The sequence below is a fragment of the Ipomoea triloba genome, chromosome 7 (genome assembly GCF_003576645.1).
Source record: "Ipomoea triloba cultivar NCNSP0323 chromosome 7, ASM357664v1".
NCBI classification, from domain to species: domain Eukaryota; kingdom Viridiplantae; phylum Streptophyta; class Magnoliopsida; order Solanales; family Convolvulaceae; genus Ipomoea; species Ipomoea triloba.
Window position 1 is genome coordinate 22863246 of NC_044922.1, and position 18168 is coordinate 22881413.

The 18168-nt window shown below is 36.6% G+C and overlaps 2 protein-coding genes across 3 annotated transcripts; one reads left to right on the top strand and one right to left on the bottom strand.

The window, feature by feature from the left end:
* Positions 1-931: 931 nt before the first annotated feature.
* Positions 932-3721, top strand: LOC116026215 (transcription factor bHLH62). 2 transcript variants are annotated; one of them, XM_031267694.1, is made up of 8 exons: positions 932-1871; positions 1979-2182; positions 2436-2501; positions 2608-2676; positions 2772-2834; positions 2921-3094; positions 3211-3307; positions 3391-3721. In XM_031267694.1, exons 1-8 carry the CDS (start codon positions 1065-1067, stop codon positions 3423-3425), a joined length of 1515 nt encoding a protein of 504 aa, XP_031123554.1. In that variant the 5' UTR covers positions 932-1064; the 3' UTR covers positions 3426-3721. The 2 variants fall into 2 exon arrangements, with proteins under 2 accessions (XP_031123554.1, XP_031123556.1); XM_031267696.1 differs by having other exon boundaries at positions 3394-3721.
* An 8810-nt stretch (positions 3722-12531) lies between these two features.
* LOC116024355 (nucleolar protein 58-like) lies at positions 12532-14758 on the bottom strand. Its single transcript, XM_031265250.1, has 2 exons — positions 14440-14758; positions 12532-12878 (listed from the first exon to the last, which is right to left on the bottom strand). Exons 1-2 carry the CDS (start codon positions 14756-14758, stop codon positions 12532-12534), a joined length of 666 nt encoding a protein of 221 aa, XP_031121110.1.
* Between the last annotated feature and the right edge of the window lie 3410 nt (positions 14759-18168).

Sequence of the window (18168 nt, forward strand, 5' to 3'; positions counted from 1 at the left end):
ACAATTATATGTGATATATTTATTCTCTCAAAAGGTTGAATTCTCAATTCTAAACGTCCTCACACCCTGGCCTGAAAGAAGATAAATCACGGTAATTCAACAGTTTAGCAAACAGGGTCAAATGACGGCGTGCACAAGAGATCTGGACGGCGTGCATAAGGGATCTGTTGTCCACTTTGAACATAATCTCACATTGTCGCTGTCAAAGTACCAAGTTCCGAACTTTAGTCTCTTATTTCAAAATTCAAATACTCTCTACTAAATCCATGGAGGCCATATGTGATATATTTGATCGTACTGAATACTTGATCCTATTAAAAATACTATTTAGACATTTTAGACTTGTTCATATAGTCATCATAAAAAAAAAAAAAAAAGTGATTGGCAATGATGGGAAATATTGGTGGGCTAACGGAAGTAGGATAAGGGTGGTGAATTGGAAGAGTTCCTCCTGTGTGTGCTAATGCAACCTGGAGAGTCTAGATGGTGTAGAGGCTGGAAAACTGCTTTTCTTCTCTTCTCTAACGTTGAAGCCCCGGCACGCACTTTAACCCCTTCCTTTCCGCCTATAACTTCCTCTTTCTCCCCTCCCCTCTCAAAAAATCCACCAATTTTCCATGTTTTTTATTATATTTGAAGTAATCTCAATTTTATCAGACTAATTTTAAGTTTATATAACTGTTTTTAAAACTGTTACAAAAGTAAATCACTTTTGTCTTCTGTACAATCAATTTACTGATCAGATTCTGGTCTTTTGTACAAAATATTTAATCCATTTACAGTCATTATCTTTAAGTCAGACTATGAACCAATGTGCTTAGCACCTGATTGCAATTTTCCATTTTTTTGAAAACATAAAAAAATAAACAGAAAAGGTCAAAGCGCACAGCTTTACCTTTTCGGCTATATAACTCCCTTTACTCCCTCTTCTTCTCTCCCCCTCTTCTTCCCCACTTCCCTTTTTCCCTTTGCTTTTCTTGCACTTACAGAAACCATCTTCTTCTTCTTCTGCCTTTTTTCTCCTCCTTTCTGATCTCATTCTTCCCTTTAAATCTTTTCTGGGTATGGAGAAAGATTATTTCTTGAACGGCGCAACTCCCCCGCCACCATTTCCGTTCTCAGTGCCCAGCTGGAGCTCTTCGGATTGCATTATGAACCCGAATTGGGACGATTCTCTTGATCACTACACCCAATTCGAGTCTGCCCTGAGCTCCATGGTGTCCTCCCCTGCCGCCTCCGCCGTGTCCGAGGGCTTGGCAATCCGTGAACTCATCGGAAAACTCGGCAACATTTGCAGCTCTCCCCCCTCCTTCATCGCCTCCTCCGCCATGGCCGCCTCTTATTCTGGGAACAGTGACGCTAACATTAATGTTCACAGCGCCAACACTTCTTGCTACAGCACGCCTCTGAGCTCTCCTCCCAAGCTCCGGTTGCCCAGTTTGGGGAACCACCACCCGCCTCCTCTGCCGGCTCTCCCGGCTGATCCCGGCTTTGCGGAGAGAGCCGCCAAGTTTTCCTGCTTCGGGAGCCGTAGTTTCAACGGCAGAACGAGCCAATTAGGGCTAAACACCAACTCTGAATCGCCGTATAGATCTGCTGCTCCATTACTGGGTAATGCCAGGTTGCCTAGGGTTTCCAGTAGCCCTGCTCTTAAGCAAGCTGGATCCCCGGTGCAAAACAGGAATTCCGGTCTATCCCGTGCGGAATTGAAGCCCGCAAACCCATTGCCTCCGGTTCCGGGCTCTGATGCCAATTCTAACGAGGCATCCTCTGTTTCGGAGCAAGTTCCCAGTAGCGGCTCGAAAAGCCCTAATGATTTGACTTCCAGGAAGAGGAAAGCGCCTTCAAGAGGGAAAGCTAAGGAAGATAAGGTATCAACAACTGTGAACTGATCGATCAACTCAATTCGATTTGGTTTTTAATTCCAGATATGAACTGAAAATGTGATTAATATAAATAAAAACTTTCTTCATTTCAGGGTGTTGAAGCAGATAATAATAATAGTCCAAGCCTGAAGCGATCCAAGGCAACTGAAGGAAATGGGAGCGAAAATGGTGGTAATAAAACCACAGGGGATGATAGTGAAAAGCAATCCCAGAAGCCTCCGGAGCCCCCAAAGGATTATATTCATGTTAGAGCAAGAAGGGGTCAAGCTACTGATAGCCATAGTCTTGCAGAAAGAGTGAGTTACCTAATTAAAGGAGAGCCCGTATCATATTCAGACTAATTATCATTTACCTAATCGTGTATCGAGCCGGCCCAATTAAGAGGCAAATTGCTGATCATATTAAATTTTCCATAAGAAGGGGGTTTTGAAGTCCTGATCTTAAGAGATAAAGGATGAGAGTGCATGGTCACTCACGCAGACCAAACTGGTTTATTGTTATTTCATTAGTGATTGTAAAAATGACAGCCTGTTTTGCAATTTGGATTAGGTAAGAAGAGAGAAGATTAGTGAAAGAATGAAGCTTCTACAAGATCTTGTCCCAGGCTGTAATAAGGTGAGCAGGAATTGTTTGACTATTATTATTAGTTTTGGTCAGAGAAATCTTGCTCTCATTATTAGTCTATTCAGTTTCTGACAAGTTAAGGCTAATTTTCATCCAGGTAACTGGAAAAGCACTGATGCTGGATGAAATTATAAACTATGTTCAGTCCCTGCAAAGACAAGTTGAGGTAAATTAGTGCTCTGTATTAGTCAAACGGAATCTTGATATATCTTGGTTTATTTATAGGCTAATAAACTATCTATCTTGCTTTATTTCTTGTAGTTCCTATCCATGAAGTTAGCATCTGTAAACCCAAGACTGGATTTTAACATTCCACCCAAGGATGTGAGTATTAATCCTACTAGTGTAATGGCCATTTTTAGCTATTTGCAACAGAAAATGCTAACCCGGGACCAACCATGTTTGTTCAGATATGTCAACCAATGTGCCCATTGGATTCCTCGCTACCAACTTTCCATGTTATGCATCAGCACCTGCAAATTCCTCAACAACAACATACCAATGGGGGAGTGAACCAATGCCAAGTGGACCCCCTAGGAATGCAGTTACCTCCCCTAGACGGATTCGGTGAAACCCTTAGTCAGGTAATTTAATTGCCCACCAACTCTACAAACCACAATTCATGTCATCCCCTTAAAAAGGGCAAGTAAATACGGTATTGCTTGGAGATTTATGGTGAACTTTATTCATTCCATTCCAGTTCCCTCTATGTGATGATGACCTGCAAAGTGTTGTCCAAATGGGACTCAACCAAAATCCCGGAAAGGATATGGCATTGCATCCACAAAACTACCCTGGTAATTTTAGGATTTGGCAGTGAAATTTATTTACCCCCATCATTCTAGTTTTGATTACTTATGATGATAATTGTTTGATGCAGCAGTGAGTAGCCCTCACATGAAAATGGAGTTGTAATCAAATCACCTTTGGTTTATTCTTGATTGGAAGCCCGGAGAAGAGATTACTGTATATAGGAAGAGAATTGCTAAATGCTAATCCCCTATTTAGGTCTAATCTGAGATGATTAGTTTCCCTTATTCTTATAATTGTAATTGATTTGGGCACCTAATAATTTTTCTTTGGGTGTGGTATTTACTATTTAGCATATGATTTTAGAAAGCAAAGTGTAATTTGGTGGCAAGGCCATTAAAGGGTCCATTTGTAATATATTTATATATATAAAAGATATAGTATTATGATTCCTTTGTAAAGCAATTGGTAAAGGTGTAGTGGATTATTAGGATGAGCAATGACTAATGAGAGGTTTCATTCTCCAAATTAGTTATCAACCATCTTGATATGAATTGACATGATATAATGCAATGCAATCTTTTTTATAGATTTGGTTACCATTGATGTCAAATTATAATACAGTGATAAACCCCATTTTCCCTGTGGTTATGATTGTTAGTTAGGTTGTGTTGCCACCAGCTGTATGCTTTGCTCTATCAAAAGTCTTAATCTGAATCATTAATGGCTACTTGCTTCTTCTGCAGTCAACCATAATTTTTGCCACATTTTATGGCCTCCTGTAATTTTCAGAGATTAGCCAGAATGACAAGTTTCTGTTACCCTCCCCTTTCCTTTCAGTTTTCACTCTACACACAAAACAAAACTAATCAATCAATTACCAAATAAGCACCGCTTGCGTAACCAATTTGGTTAGTGTGGGTAGATGTACACTTGTCGGAAGTGCAAAACTGTTGGGCGGAAGCTGGTAGAGACCAAGTCTAGCACCTAGTGATTTAGGGATTTTTGGTTAGTGTGGGTAGATGTACCCTTGTCGGAAGTGCAAAACTGTTGGGCGGAGGTTGGTAGAGACCAAGTCTAGCACCTAGTGACTTAGGGATTTTTGGTTAGTGTGGGTAGATGTACCCTTGTTGGAAGTGCAAAACTGTTGGGCGGAGGCTGGTAGAGACCAAGTCTAGCACCTAGTGACTTAGGGATTTTTGGGCGGAGGCTGGTAAAGGGTTTAAAGGACCAAGTACAGCATCCAGCATCTCAAAAATGTGTAAATATAAGGAAATAAAGTTGCGTCTTCGTTACTAGCTAGCTATAATTTTTTGCGTAAGTTGTAAGCGCTTGATCCTAACAAGTGGTATCAAAGCTAGTTCGAGAAAAATTGTTGGGCGGGGGTTGGTAAAGGCCAAGTCCAGCACCCAATGTCTCGAAAATGTGTGGCGCTACAAGGAAATAAAGTTGCGCCTACGCTACTAGTTATAGATTTTCGCGTAAGTGGTAAGGGCTGCTATAATGAAATAAAGTTGCACCTTTGTTACTAGCTATAACTTTTGGTGTAAGTGGTAATTGGTAAGCGCTTGATCCTAACAAGAACCGGTGCAAATAGAGATTAGTCTGAGTATGATACTCCACTTCGTGCTCTAACAAATAAAAATAAAAATAAAAGAAAAACCACATGTAATTTGCTTCTCACTCCCACAAGAAACCCAGGTTGTCAAATTTAATTTCTGATCTTTTCGTTTAGAAGAAATATTAAGAACACAAAATGTTGTGTAATACAGAATCATGCCCTTATAAAAGAAAAGATAGATTAATGATTTGATGAGGAGTGGTTAGTTAAAATGAAGGTTTTGGGATTTAACAACAGATATTGTTGCCTTGCAGCCTTGTCATATGTTTATTTTATTACAACTTCTATTATTGGCCCTCTGATCACCCTCATTTAATTAATGGGAAAGATTCCTTGAAACTGGTCCTTTTGTGCAAAAGAGTTAAACAAAATTATTTTTTTATTTAAGGATTACTTAATATATTTTGGGTGACAGACAAGAAAAAAAATAAATTTGGAGAGTAGTCATGTTGGGTAATGCGTATGACTCCTCATTTCTTTACTAAATTCTTTATCTTTTAATAATTTGCTTTGCTCCCTATGTTTTTTTTAAAGCAAAAATTATTATTATTATTATTATTATTATTATTATTATTATTACAAAAGAGTTAATACTAAATTTAGTTTCTTTTATGATCATTTATTTTTAATTTTAGCCATTAACTTTTTAGAACGCAACTACCAATTTTAGTCATTGACTATTAAATATTTTCAAATTGTGATCTGTCTTTATCTCTTTCCTATATGAATTGTTAATATTGAGTGTAAAATTAAAAAATCATGATCATTGCGCCAATTGTTTCTCACACCGAAAAATAAAGCCCTATTTTATTCTTGTAGTCCTAAGTTCACCCTTAATTTTAACGGTTAACACAGAAAAATCTTACAGTTGATTGCAATTAGAAATGATTCAATATTTAATGACTAGATTTGGTAGTTTTAAAAGTCAATGACTAAGTCTTCAAAAAAAAAAAAAAAGTCTATGACAAATTACAAATAAGTGATGGTCGAAAGACTAAATCCAGAATTAACTCTTTACATAATCGTAACAGATTTTACAAGATCTTTTAACTTTTATTTTAAAAAAAAAATCTAAGACAGATGAATTTCGATTTGTTGGCTACTTAGAAGGGTGAAATCACAATTGTGAACCTTGATACAAAAATTATGTACCTTCAGTTAACACATTTTGTACCTACAGTTAATAGTTTCTGTATATGTAAACAAATAATTTGATAATTGTTGACACATAATATAATAACTACAGATACAGAAACGGTTGATACAGAATGTGTCAATTACATATAAAGAATCTGAAGGTTATTTTTAGATTACAGTCTATAATGCAAGGTGTACCATGGTCCAGGATAATTTGCCATGAAATGAAATTTAGGCGGAGCTCTCAAATATGAGCTAATTAACCCTTCTCGAAGTTATTTGAAAATTTTAGTGGTAAAAAAAAAAAAAAAAAAAAAAAGTAAGAGAGAGGGGCCAACTTGATAGGATTATCATAATCTAAGGGCTATTTCGAAAAATTGACCTTTTAATAATCAAAGCATATAATTGCAATCTTATTAGTTGATGAAGATTTGGAGGCAGGATGTTTTGTCCGTGAATAAAATGAACAAAGCCGTAATTTTCATTGGATAAAAAGACAAAAAGCCTGTTGATTAACTTTGATCCGTTGTTAAATTAAGCCACCTATATTTTGTCTCATTTGCAATTACCAATTTACCCATATTACCATAAGGAAATACTCTAAACATGATGTGCTTATCATCAATATTAATTTAAGGTATAAACTGACAGCTAAACGTTATCTTATTTATAATTTCCACTTTTGTTTGAATATGAATATGGACAAATTATACCATGGACCAATGTCTACATTGTCGTGTGGATCTTGGTCTAAAAATGACATTCATATTTTGTATCTGTAGTTAACATATTTTGTACTTACAGTTTAACAATTTCTGTACATGTAACTATCATATTATGTGTAAGTAATTATAAGTTATTAGGTGACACTTGTGAGAGACTATTTCATGAATCTCAATCTGTATCTTTGATCAATGGGTCGGGTTGTTGACCTCATTAATCAAATAACCAACTATCTCACACAAGTTTTTGCCTAAGTTATTTGCTTACATGTACAGAAACTGTTAACTGTAAGTACAGAATGTGTTAACTGAAGGTACACAATTTTTGTATCAAAATTCACACTGCAATATGAATCATGGTCCATGGTATAACAATTAATGAATATGATGGGATAATTTTATTTTAGATTTGAGCTAATCTCTAGATCAATGTGCATAACATGGATGAGAATAGTCCAATTTTGTGGTAGTTGTATGAGTAATGAAAATTATATTATATTATGAGTTTTTTTTTAAGATTATATTATGAGTTATGTTATATTCAATGGGTTTAAAATAAATGAGAGTGACAAGGGTGTCTACGTTAAGGACATGATAGACGGGTATGTTATTCTCTGTTTATACGTAGATGATATACTCATCGTTGGTAGTAATGATCAAATGATCAAGTCTACCAAAGATATGTTAAATGCGAGATTTGATATGAAGGATATGAGTTTGGCTGATTTGATCCTCGGGATTAAAATCATTAAGAGACCGAATGGTCTCGTATTGAGCCAATCTCATTATATTGATAAAATCCTTGCAAAATTCAACAAGAATGATAATCAAGTGGCTAGGACACCGTTTGATATAGACGTTTTACTATCATAGAATCACGGAGAGTGAATTTCTCAAGTAGAATATGCTCAAATTATTGGTAGTTTATTCTCAAAAATTTCACCGAGTTTTTTTTTTTAAAAGTGTTTCACCTTATCCGTCTCTTATATATATAGGGGCATATCACATGAGAACTAGTCCCTATGTGAGAACTATGGACTGATATGGACTATATAGATTTTACAAGAACTGTGATCCCAAATTTTGTAGCTGATTTCTGAAATTCCAAGCGTACATAGACAACTTAATAACTAATAAAGGGTAAATCAGTAAACTAGAAGCTCAATAATTAATCTCAAAAATAAGTTACACACCACACAAGAACAAGTTGCACAACACACAACAATGGGTTACACACTACAACACAACAGGTTGCAGAACTAGCACAACCTCACTAGGGCGTTCAACAAACACGTTGAGTAGTCTCGTTGGACCCCATGTCTATTGAACCTGTTGAGATATCTCATGATCTTTCCACCAGCTGGACGGAAAACAAATAAAATTAAAATATGTTGCACAACCCACACAAATGGGATGCACAAGCCACAACAACAGATTGCACAACTCACACAACTAGGTTGCACAACTAACACAACCAATCCCCATGATGTTTCCACTAGCTAGACGGATAACAAATAAAATCAAAATAGATTCCGCAACCCGAACACACGGGCTGCACAATCCACAACAACGAATTGCACAACTCACACCACTGGGTTGCACAACTAATACAACTAACCTCGTGGTCTTGCCACCCGCTAGAAGGAGAACAAATTAAATTAAAATACGTTGCACAACCCACACACACGGGTTGATAGCAACAGCAGTAACTCCTCACGCATCTTAGGAGCCAACCATGGAGTGAATTTGTCGAGTCGAGGACTGCTTCTATAATCCCCAAGGATCAACAATGTTTGGTATTGTCCTCCTCACCGACAATGAAACCTTCAAGGCAATAGCTAATGGCCCTCTTCAACGCCCGCAGATTCCAGTACTAGCTGAGGCTATGATTGTAAAGGAAGCTCTCTCATGGCTGAAGAATTGTGGTCTATCAAATATCCAGGTGGAATCTGATTGCTTGGTTTTTTGTTCTAGTCTTACTCATTCTAGCTAATGTAATTCGTTCTTATATTGGCTTAGTTATGTGTTCATGTATTCAATTAGTCAACTCTATTCTGGGTTGCATAGTTCGTTTTATTCGAAGGACTGATAATCAGGTTGCCCATACATTGGCTAAGGCCGAGGGAGCTGGATCTACTTACTCGGAGTGGTGTGATGTACCACCTCCGTTTCTGAACCAATTATTGATCTAATACTATTTCTTTTTTGTTTTAAAAAATGTCCAACAATATATTAAATATAATAATGGCACATCAATGTGGCTCTCTCAAATGAGAGGTCACAGGTTCAAATCTCTGAGAGGGCGTTGACTCTTTGTGCTTCAATAGATTGAAAAAATATGTATGGACATTTACTATATTATAATAGAGACGGTAGTAAAAAAAAAAATATTAAATATAATAATATTTTATAAATTAATGCATTTTTCTCTTACACTGCAATTCTTTTTGGGGAATATGGACAGAGTATTATATATACCATATAATTTTGTATTTTTTAATAGATTTAATGCAACAAAAAAAAAAAATCCGCCCACAGAAAAAGTCTAAATAGAAAACATGTTGCATATTAGGGTATATAATAACATGAATTTTAAACTCATCGTCTTCATTCATTGCATGTTGTTGTGAGGTTCAAATATCAATATATCAATCAATGAATTCTATGAAAGAGTTGAGTATGAAGAAAGATTTGGATGGTCACTCCTTACTGGTGCCACCTTGCTAAAATTACAACAACGGTCAGCGAAGCATTTTTGTCAACCAATACTTCTTCCCCTTTTATTTTTAATGCATTTAATATGATGAAAAAAATGCTAATTTTTTTATGGAAAAAGTGTCAAATAGGCCACTGAACTTATCGCTTTTGTGCAATTAGGCTATTGAACTTAAAAAGTGTGCAATTCAACCATCAAACAAGCAAAATTTGTGCAATTGGACCATTTTTACAAAAATTTTCTGGTAAAATCCAATTATATTACTAACATATATGTATTAAGAGTGACATTTTCTTCTGCCATACTAGTTGGGAGTCAATATTGAAATGTTTTTAACTCAAATTGAATTAAAAAATTTTGTAAAAATGGTCCAATTGCACAAATTTTGCTTGTTTGATGGTTGAATTGAGCAAATTATACCATGCACCGTGGTGGACGTAGCATTGTGCACCAGGAATCAAAACGGCGTCGTATTGTCCATTAGCCAGTAAGTGGACGTTATTTTGGGAATCACGTCCGTTTCCTCCGTTAACTTCCTAATATATATAAAAAAAACAGTGAATTTGAATTGTTTGTGTTGTGGCGGTTATGGCGATCTTCTTCTCCGATTTTTGAACTCACGAATAACAAATATACAGTCGTAGCTCTTGGATTCTCAGGCATTAGGATATGCAAGGCGTCAATTCGCAGCAGGAGGTGGTTGCGACTGAAGAACTCGATGATCCGGTTGGATTGGCTATTTCAGGCGATCGTAATCCAGGTTTTTTATGTTTGATTTTGTGATTTTGTTTGTGTTTATGAAAATCATTGAATTCGTATGCTTTGATTCGTGTGTTTTGATTATATGATACTGGTTTTAGGATTGTTTTATGATACAACTATGCGATTGGAAGGGTAGAAGATGAGTTTTGTGTATTTGTGTGGATATTATGTGTATTTTTTTAATGAACTGTGAGTATTTCAGGCAATGTTTCTGTGTATTCATTGTAGTTGTATGTAAAATAGAGTGTGTATTGTGTTTTGTTTATCGAATGTCAGTCTGGTGGATTTTTGTGTGTTTTTGTGAATATTTTGTGTATTCTTTGAATTCAATATGTGTATTGTGGTCAGAGAGATTGTGTATTCATGTTAGTTGTAATGTAAACACAAGGTGATGTGTGTTTTGTATTTTGGTTTTCCAATATTCTGTGTATTCTAGTTATACACTATGTGTATTGTAGGCATGTATTCTAACATGGTTGCTATCTCGGGAGATTTTGGAGACGCTGTTGCTTCTTTTTGTTGTTCTCTCTGTGTTGGTGGTGGTGGGGTCTTCTCCAGTGAAGGCTGGGCTGATTTTCCTCTTTGTGATCGCCTTCTTGAGGATGGGGTTGCTGTTGTTGGTGCATGCGATGTTGCTACTGGTGATTTTGTTGCTGTTGCTGCTGCATGTGGTGGTGCTGTTGTTGCTGGTGCTGCTGCTGCTGTTGTTTCTGCTGGTGATGTTGTTGCTGCTTGTGGATTTTCAAAATGTGGTGGTGATGGTGTCGGAGTTAACAGCTGGAAAGAAGGTGCATTGATTTCAGGAGAGATGTTCCTCATGGTTGCATAGAAGGCAACTTCAAGTTCAGCGACTACCTCTAAGAAGCTTGGCTCGTTGAAGACATCATCATCTTTTAGCAGGCTCTCGGGTGGGACCAGTGGGGTTGGATTTGGACTTGGTGTTGGATTGACAGTGTGGGAGAAATTGACAAAAGTGTTCTTTATGATTTCAGCTGCTGAATTGTTGGTTCCAATTCCTGCCATGACTTCTCCAAACTCTGCAATACTGGAAGTCATTTTCTTTAGTGAGTCAGTGACTCGTTGCACAGTTTCAGACTTAATTGGTTTATGAGTCACTTCCTCCTCAGGCATTGGCCTTCTATCAATCACCTTTCCTCTACCATACTTCCCTGGCTTCCTATGCATTGCAAGCGTTGCTTTAATGTCTTTTGTTGTCCATTCTCTAATGGTTGGAGGGTTCTGTGTGAGAACAAGCCCCCTGATCTGGACTCGATCAAGGTAAGAAAGCTTCAAAGAATAAAAAAAACAAAGATTAGAACAAACATTTAGTGGTTATGATCTAGGACTTATGGTTTAGTATTTAGGACTATGCACAGAGATATATAAGTGAATACATTAGTATTTAGGACTATGCACAGAGATATATAAGTGAATACACATAATGATAGGACTATGCACAGAGATATATAAGTGAATACACATAATGAATAACTAATGCACAGAGATATATAAGTGAATACACATAATGAATAACTATAATACACAGAATATTACTTAGTAATACACAGAATGTGAACATGAATACACGGAAACTTTCAACAGAGTACACATAGAATACACAGACTCAAGTAAGGAATTTTATTCAATAATTTATAGAATTATAAGAATAAGTTAGTATTGCATACCATTAGGAAAGTTGCAGGGCCACTGTATGAGGAATCATTGTTTGATTGGAAAGTTGCAGGGCCACTGTATGAGGAATCATTGTTTGATTTCAAAGTTGCAGGGCCACTGTATGAGGAATCATTGTTTGATTTCCAAGTTGCAGGGCCACTGTATGAGGAATCATTGTTTGATTTCCAAGTCTCTGCAGTGTCTAGCAGACTCTTTATGGTGTAAGCACACCAATTCATTTCTTTGATTTTACTCACATCTTGCAGTGAGTATTGAATTCTGTAATTGCAGAAAGTGTTCTTGTAACCCCTTATCAGTGTTGTAACCACGAAGATGACAAAGTCACGCTTGAACGTGTCACCACTGTCTTGTCTCTCGACAATCTTGTTTAGCATTTCAGTGGTTGTTGGGGTTCCCTTCTCTACCCCCCATCTCAGTCTCCAATCCCTGACCAAAGTGTTGAATCCTTCAGTCTCATTACTAGAAGTGCCCTCTACGACAGGGAGTTTGCCCCGCGGGAGTCCAAGTGTAAACTGTACATCATCCTCTAACAAACACAGCTCATCATCACCATCTCCAATTTCAATGGAGCATCGTTCTATGTCCATTTTCTTTAATATGTGCTTGATTAGCACACCATCACAATGAGTCAGCTTNTAGCACACCATCACAATGAGTCAGCTTGATGTCTAGTAATGGTCCAAATCCTATATCCTTTACGGCTTGATGCTGATCCTCGGTTAAACTACTGACAAGGGTGAACAACTGCTTAGGAGTTGTTCGAACAGTAAAGTATTTCTTTGTTTTTGGTTTGTCTTCTTCTACTTCCTTCCCCTTCTTTGTTCGTTTTGTTGCAGGCTTCTTTCTTTGTTTTTTTTGCCTGTCTTCTGTTTGTGGTTTTGACGTAGCTGCACTATCTCTCTTTCTCTTTCTTCTTTGTAAGGCAGTTGCCAGGACTTTATCACTTTTATCAGAACTTGACATTGCTGTCACATAATAGAAAAGACAGAATTAACATTGTAGAATACACAGAATGACATGCTACAATACACAAAGTCTTTAACACTAATACACAGAACCTAAGCCCTAGTATCAATAACCTCAACACAACAATGTGGATAAAATGCTAGAATAAACAGAGTCAGTAAGAAGAATACACAAACACATTAACAAGAATACACAAACTCATTAACAACAATACACAGAATATACTTCTCATTATTATCAATCACCAAGAATGTTGGAAACTTGGAATCAACAATGCGGGATGGTAACATTATTGTATACACAGAATGATATGCTAAAATACACAAAGTCTTTAACACTAATACACAGAATCTAAGCCCTAGTATCAATAACCTCAACACAACAATGTAGAATAAACAGAGTCAGTAAGAAGAATACACAAACACATTAACGCGAATACACAAACTCAATAACAACAATACACAGAATATATTTCTCATTATTATCAATCACCAAGAATGTTGGAAACTTGGAATCAACAATGTGGGAATGGTAACATCCTAAAATGCAGACAATGACATGATATAATACACAGAGTCTTTAATAATAATACACAGAATCTAAGCCCTAGTATCAATAACCTAACACAGATGTTTGATGAGGTTTAATACTAAAAATCAACAAATGTGGATGATAAAATGCTATAATATTGAGAATCAGTAAATGTTCATGCTAGAATGCAAATGCAAATGCATATGTGATATATATACAAACATTTTTTTTTTTTTTGCACAATGTCGTTGATCAACAATGTTTGTTAATTTACCTTTTAGTTCCGTGTGCTCTTGATAGTCGATGAAGATGTGTATTTGTTGTTGATCAATGCGTATTTGTCCTGATGTTCTTGAGTTCTGGTGTGAATCGTTTGTGTTTTGCTTGCTTGAGAGTGTTGCTTGCTTGGTGGAAGTGCAGTGGGAGTGCAGTGAGTGGAGCGAGAGAGTCGGGAGTCTTGTTAAGGAAGACTCTTCATCTCTTATATACTTTAATTAAAAAAAATAACGGCGATTGGATGGACTAAACGGCGTCCGTCCCATCACTTTAGTGGAACGGCGCTGTTTAGTCCCACGGTGCACATTGCTATGTGCACCGTGGTGTAGGGTATAACGATTGGTTGAATTGCACACTTTTTAAGTTCAATGGCCCAATTGCACAAAAGCTACAAGTTCAGTGGCCTATTTGACACTTTTTCCTTTTTTTATTAGTTGATTTCAATTTTGTCAGACTAATTCTAAGGCTATAAAACCTCGCTCCTAAAGTCAGACAACGAACCACTATATTAAATCTTGGAATGCTATCGCCCTTTTCATTTTTTGGGTCAAAAGCGCAAACACAATTCAATACATATACATCTATTGGTATATGTGTTGTGCGTGTATGCATACGGCATACATGAAGTCAGTTTAAGGCTGTGTTTGGAAGAATTTTTGGGGGGAAGGCTATCTTGCTACCTAGGTGCTCATTAAGAAAGGGTAGGTTCCAATAAGATCACATCTTGTGCATTNATGTGCTTGATTAGCACACCATCACAATGAGTCAGCTTGATGTCTAGTAATGGTCCAAATCCTATATCCTTTACGGCTTGATGCTGATCCTCGGTTAAACTACTGACAAGGGTGAACAACTGCTTAGGAGTTGTTCGAACAGTAAAGTATTTCTTTGTTTTTGGTTTGTCTTCTTCTACTTCCTTCCCCTTCTTTGTTCGTTTTGTTGCAGGCTTCTTTCTTTGTTTTTTTTGCCTGTCTTCTGTTTGTGGTTTTGACGTAGCTGCACTATCTCTCTTTCTCTTTCTTCTTTGTAAGGCAGTTGCCAGGACTTTATCACTTTTATCAGAACTTGACATTGCTGTCACATAATAGAAAAGACAGAATTAACATTGTAGAATACACAGAATGACATGCTACAATACACAAAGTCTTTAACACTAATACACAGAACCTAAGCCCTAGTATCAATAACCTCAACACAACAATGTGGATAAAATGCTAGAATAAACAGAGTCAGTAAGAAGAATACACAAACACATTAACAAGAATACACAAACTCATTAACAACAATACACAGAATATACTTCTCATTATTATCAATCACCAAGAATGTTGGAAACTTGGAATCAACAATGCGGGATGGTAACATTATTGTATACACAGAATGATATGCTAAAATACACAAAGTCTTTAACACTAATACACAGAATCTAAGCCCTAGTATCAATAACCTCAACACAACAATGTAGAATAAACAGAGTCAGTAAGAAGAATACACAAACACATTAACGCGAATACACAAACTCAATAACAACAATACACAGAATATATTTCTCATTATTATCAATCACCAAGAATGTTGGAAACTTGGAATCAACAATGTGGGAATGGTAACATCCTAAAATGCAGACAATGACATGATATAATACACAGAGTCTTTAATAATAATACACAGAATCTAAGCCCTAGTATCAATAACCTAACACAGATGTTTGATGAGGTTTAATACTAAAAATCAACAAATGTGGATGATAAAATGCTATAATATTGAGAATCAGTAAATGTTCATGCTAGAATGCAAATGCAAATGCATATGTGATATATATACAAACATTTTTTTTTTTTTTGCACAATGTCGTTGATCAACAATGTTTGTTAATTTACCTTTTAGTTCCGTGTGCTCTTGATAGTCGATGAAGATGTGTATTTGTTGTTGATCAATGCGTATTTGTCCTGATGTTCTTGAGTTCTGGTGTGAATCGTTTGTGTTTTGCTTGCTTGAGAGTGTTGCTTGCTTGGTGGAAGTGCAGTGGGAGTGCAGTGAGTGGAGCGAGAGAGTCGGGAGTCTTGTTAAGGAAGACTCTTCATCTCTTATATACTTTAATTAAAAAAAATAACGGCGATTGGATGGACTAAACGGCGTCCGTCCCATCACTTTAGTGGAACGGCGCTGTTTAGTCCCACGGTGCACATTGCTATGTGCACCGTGGTGTAGGGTATAACGATTGGTTGAATTGCACACTTTTTAAGTTCAATGGCCCAATTGCACAAAAGCTACAAGTTCAGTGGCCTATTTGACACTTTTTCCTTTTTTTATTAGTTGATTTCAATTTTGTCAGACTAATTCTAAGGCTATAAAACCTCGCTCCTAAAGTCAGACAACGAACCACTATATTAAATCTTGGAATGCTATCGCCCTTTTCATTTTTTGGGTCAAAAGCGCAAACACAATTCAATACATATACATCTATTGGTATATGTGTTGTGCGTGTATGCATACGGCATACATGAAGTCAGTTTAAGGCTGTGTTTGGAAGAATTTTTGGGGGGAAGGCTATCTTGCTACCTAGGTGCTCATTAAGAAAGGGTAGGTTCCAATAAGATCACATCTTGTGCATTCATGTAATACTTTTTAATGGTCTAGATTGATTGACACACATTTTGTTCGCACACATTTAATCATCGTTCGCAAACACTTCAACTTGGAATCTTAATCAATCTAGACCATTACCATTAAAAAATTTTGAGATCAAATATTATACATCAATCACCATTCGCACACATTTAATCACCATTTGCACACATTTAATCACTGTTTGCACACACTTAATCACCATTCACACACATTTTATTACCGTTCGCATACACTTCAACTTAGCATCTTAAATCAATCTAGACCATTAAATTATTAAATAGATGCACAAGATCTGATCTCACGATCTTACCTAAACAAGTGATTTCATATGATCCTAACTATATATATATATATATATATATATATATATATATCAGCTCAAAAGCGGCGAATATTAGCTCAAAAGCGGTCACGCCTTAACGAGCAATCAGTGCGGACACACCAATAGTATATAAAAAATGCACCAATAGTGTTAGAAAAATGCACAACAATGAAATGCACAAATGTGCCACAAATCGCACCACACACCCAAATACATCATACCTCCCCACACTTAATTGTGCGTTTTATAACACTTTGTGGTGCTTTTATGCATACCTAATAGTGCATTTTATGGTGATGCGTATCTAATGGTGCTTTGTACATTGGGGTTTTTTGTTGTGCGTTTCATAACACTATTGGTGCATGTTTGCATAACTATTGGGGTTAATATATGTAAGTTCAGAATCCCTAAGAAATGGAAAATATAAACCCACGAAAAGTTATAATTTCTGGAAAAACAAGAAGGACGAAGGTGGATAATCTGGGTAGGTTACAAGTACTAGTCGAGTTGCACTCTCTTCTTAAAACCTTATTTATCGCCTCCCAAGGTGCTATGAGCGTTGCTGTCTAGGCTTCCATGGATAAAACGTACTACGATTCTAAGTGTTGAGCACTCAAACTTAGAACCCGGCGAACTAGAGCGTGGGATGAACTCAGATGGCTAGAAAGAAGGGAGAGCAAAGTTTTGAGAGGAGAAAACGAATTTCTCAGATCATTTGTGCTATGTAAAATGTTACTGCCTAACCTGGAATATATAGGAGGAGAGGAATTAATAACACAATAAACATGGCATTTAAAAATCATAGTATAACCTCTGAAACATCCAACCACTAATAGGAGATTAACTCTGGAAATAATGATTGAAATTAATCTGAAATTAATTCTATAACAGCTTGAGTTAATCCTCCAAACGGTCACTTACAGAAAGCGAATTGACTGGCCTGAGACTACTGCGGAAGGTCACTTCAAGTTACGTGCGGAAGGTGAGCTACGTTCGTAAGCTTATTTCTAGTCGCGGAACGTGAACAACTTCCGAACCGCGAAAGGTAAACCTTCCCCGCAGAACGTAACTTTGTTTAGTCGCGGAAGGTAAGCTCATTTACCTTCCGCAGACAGTGGTTCAGAGATGGAAAACTGATATGAAAATTTGGCATAACTTAGCACGCAAGGTCATCCAATTTCCGGACGACATTCGTGCCCGTGTACACGAGTCCAGTCTTTTTAGACTCATTTTGGGATTTGATTTGCACTCAATATGCTTTAAAATGAGTCTACTTTGAGAACCAATTTCTCATTCACCCATTATTCATTTTGAGCGTACAATATATCAATCTCTTCGTTTAACTACAAAGAACCTGAATCCACTTTGACACGAGCCAAATTGGAAGTGGACCCACATATATTTGTACCACAAAATAGCCACATAAAATGTCATTTTATGCTACTTTTCCAACTATATATATATATATATATATATATATATATATATATATATATATATATATATATATATATATATATATATATATA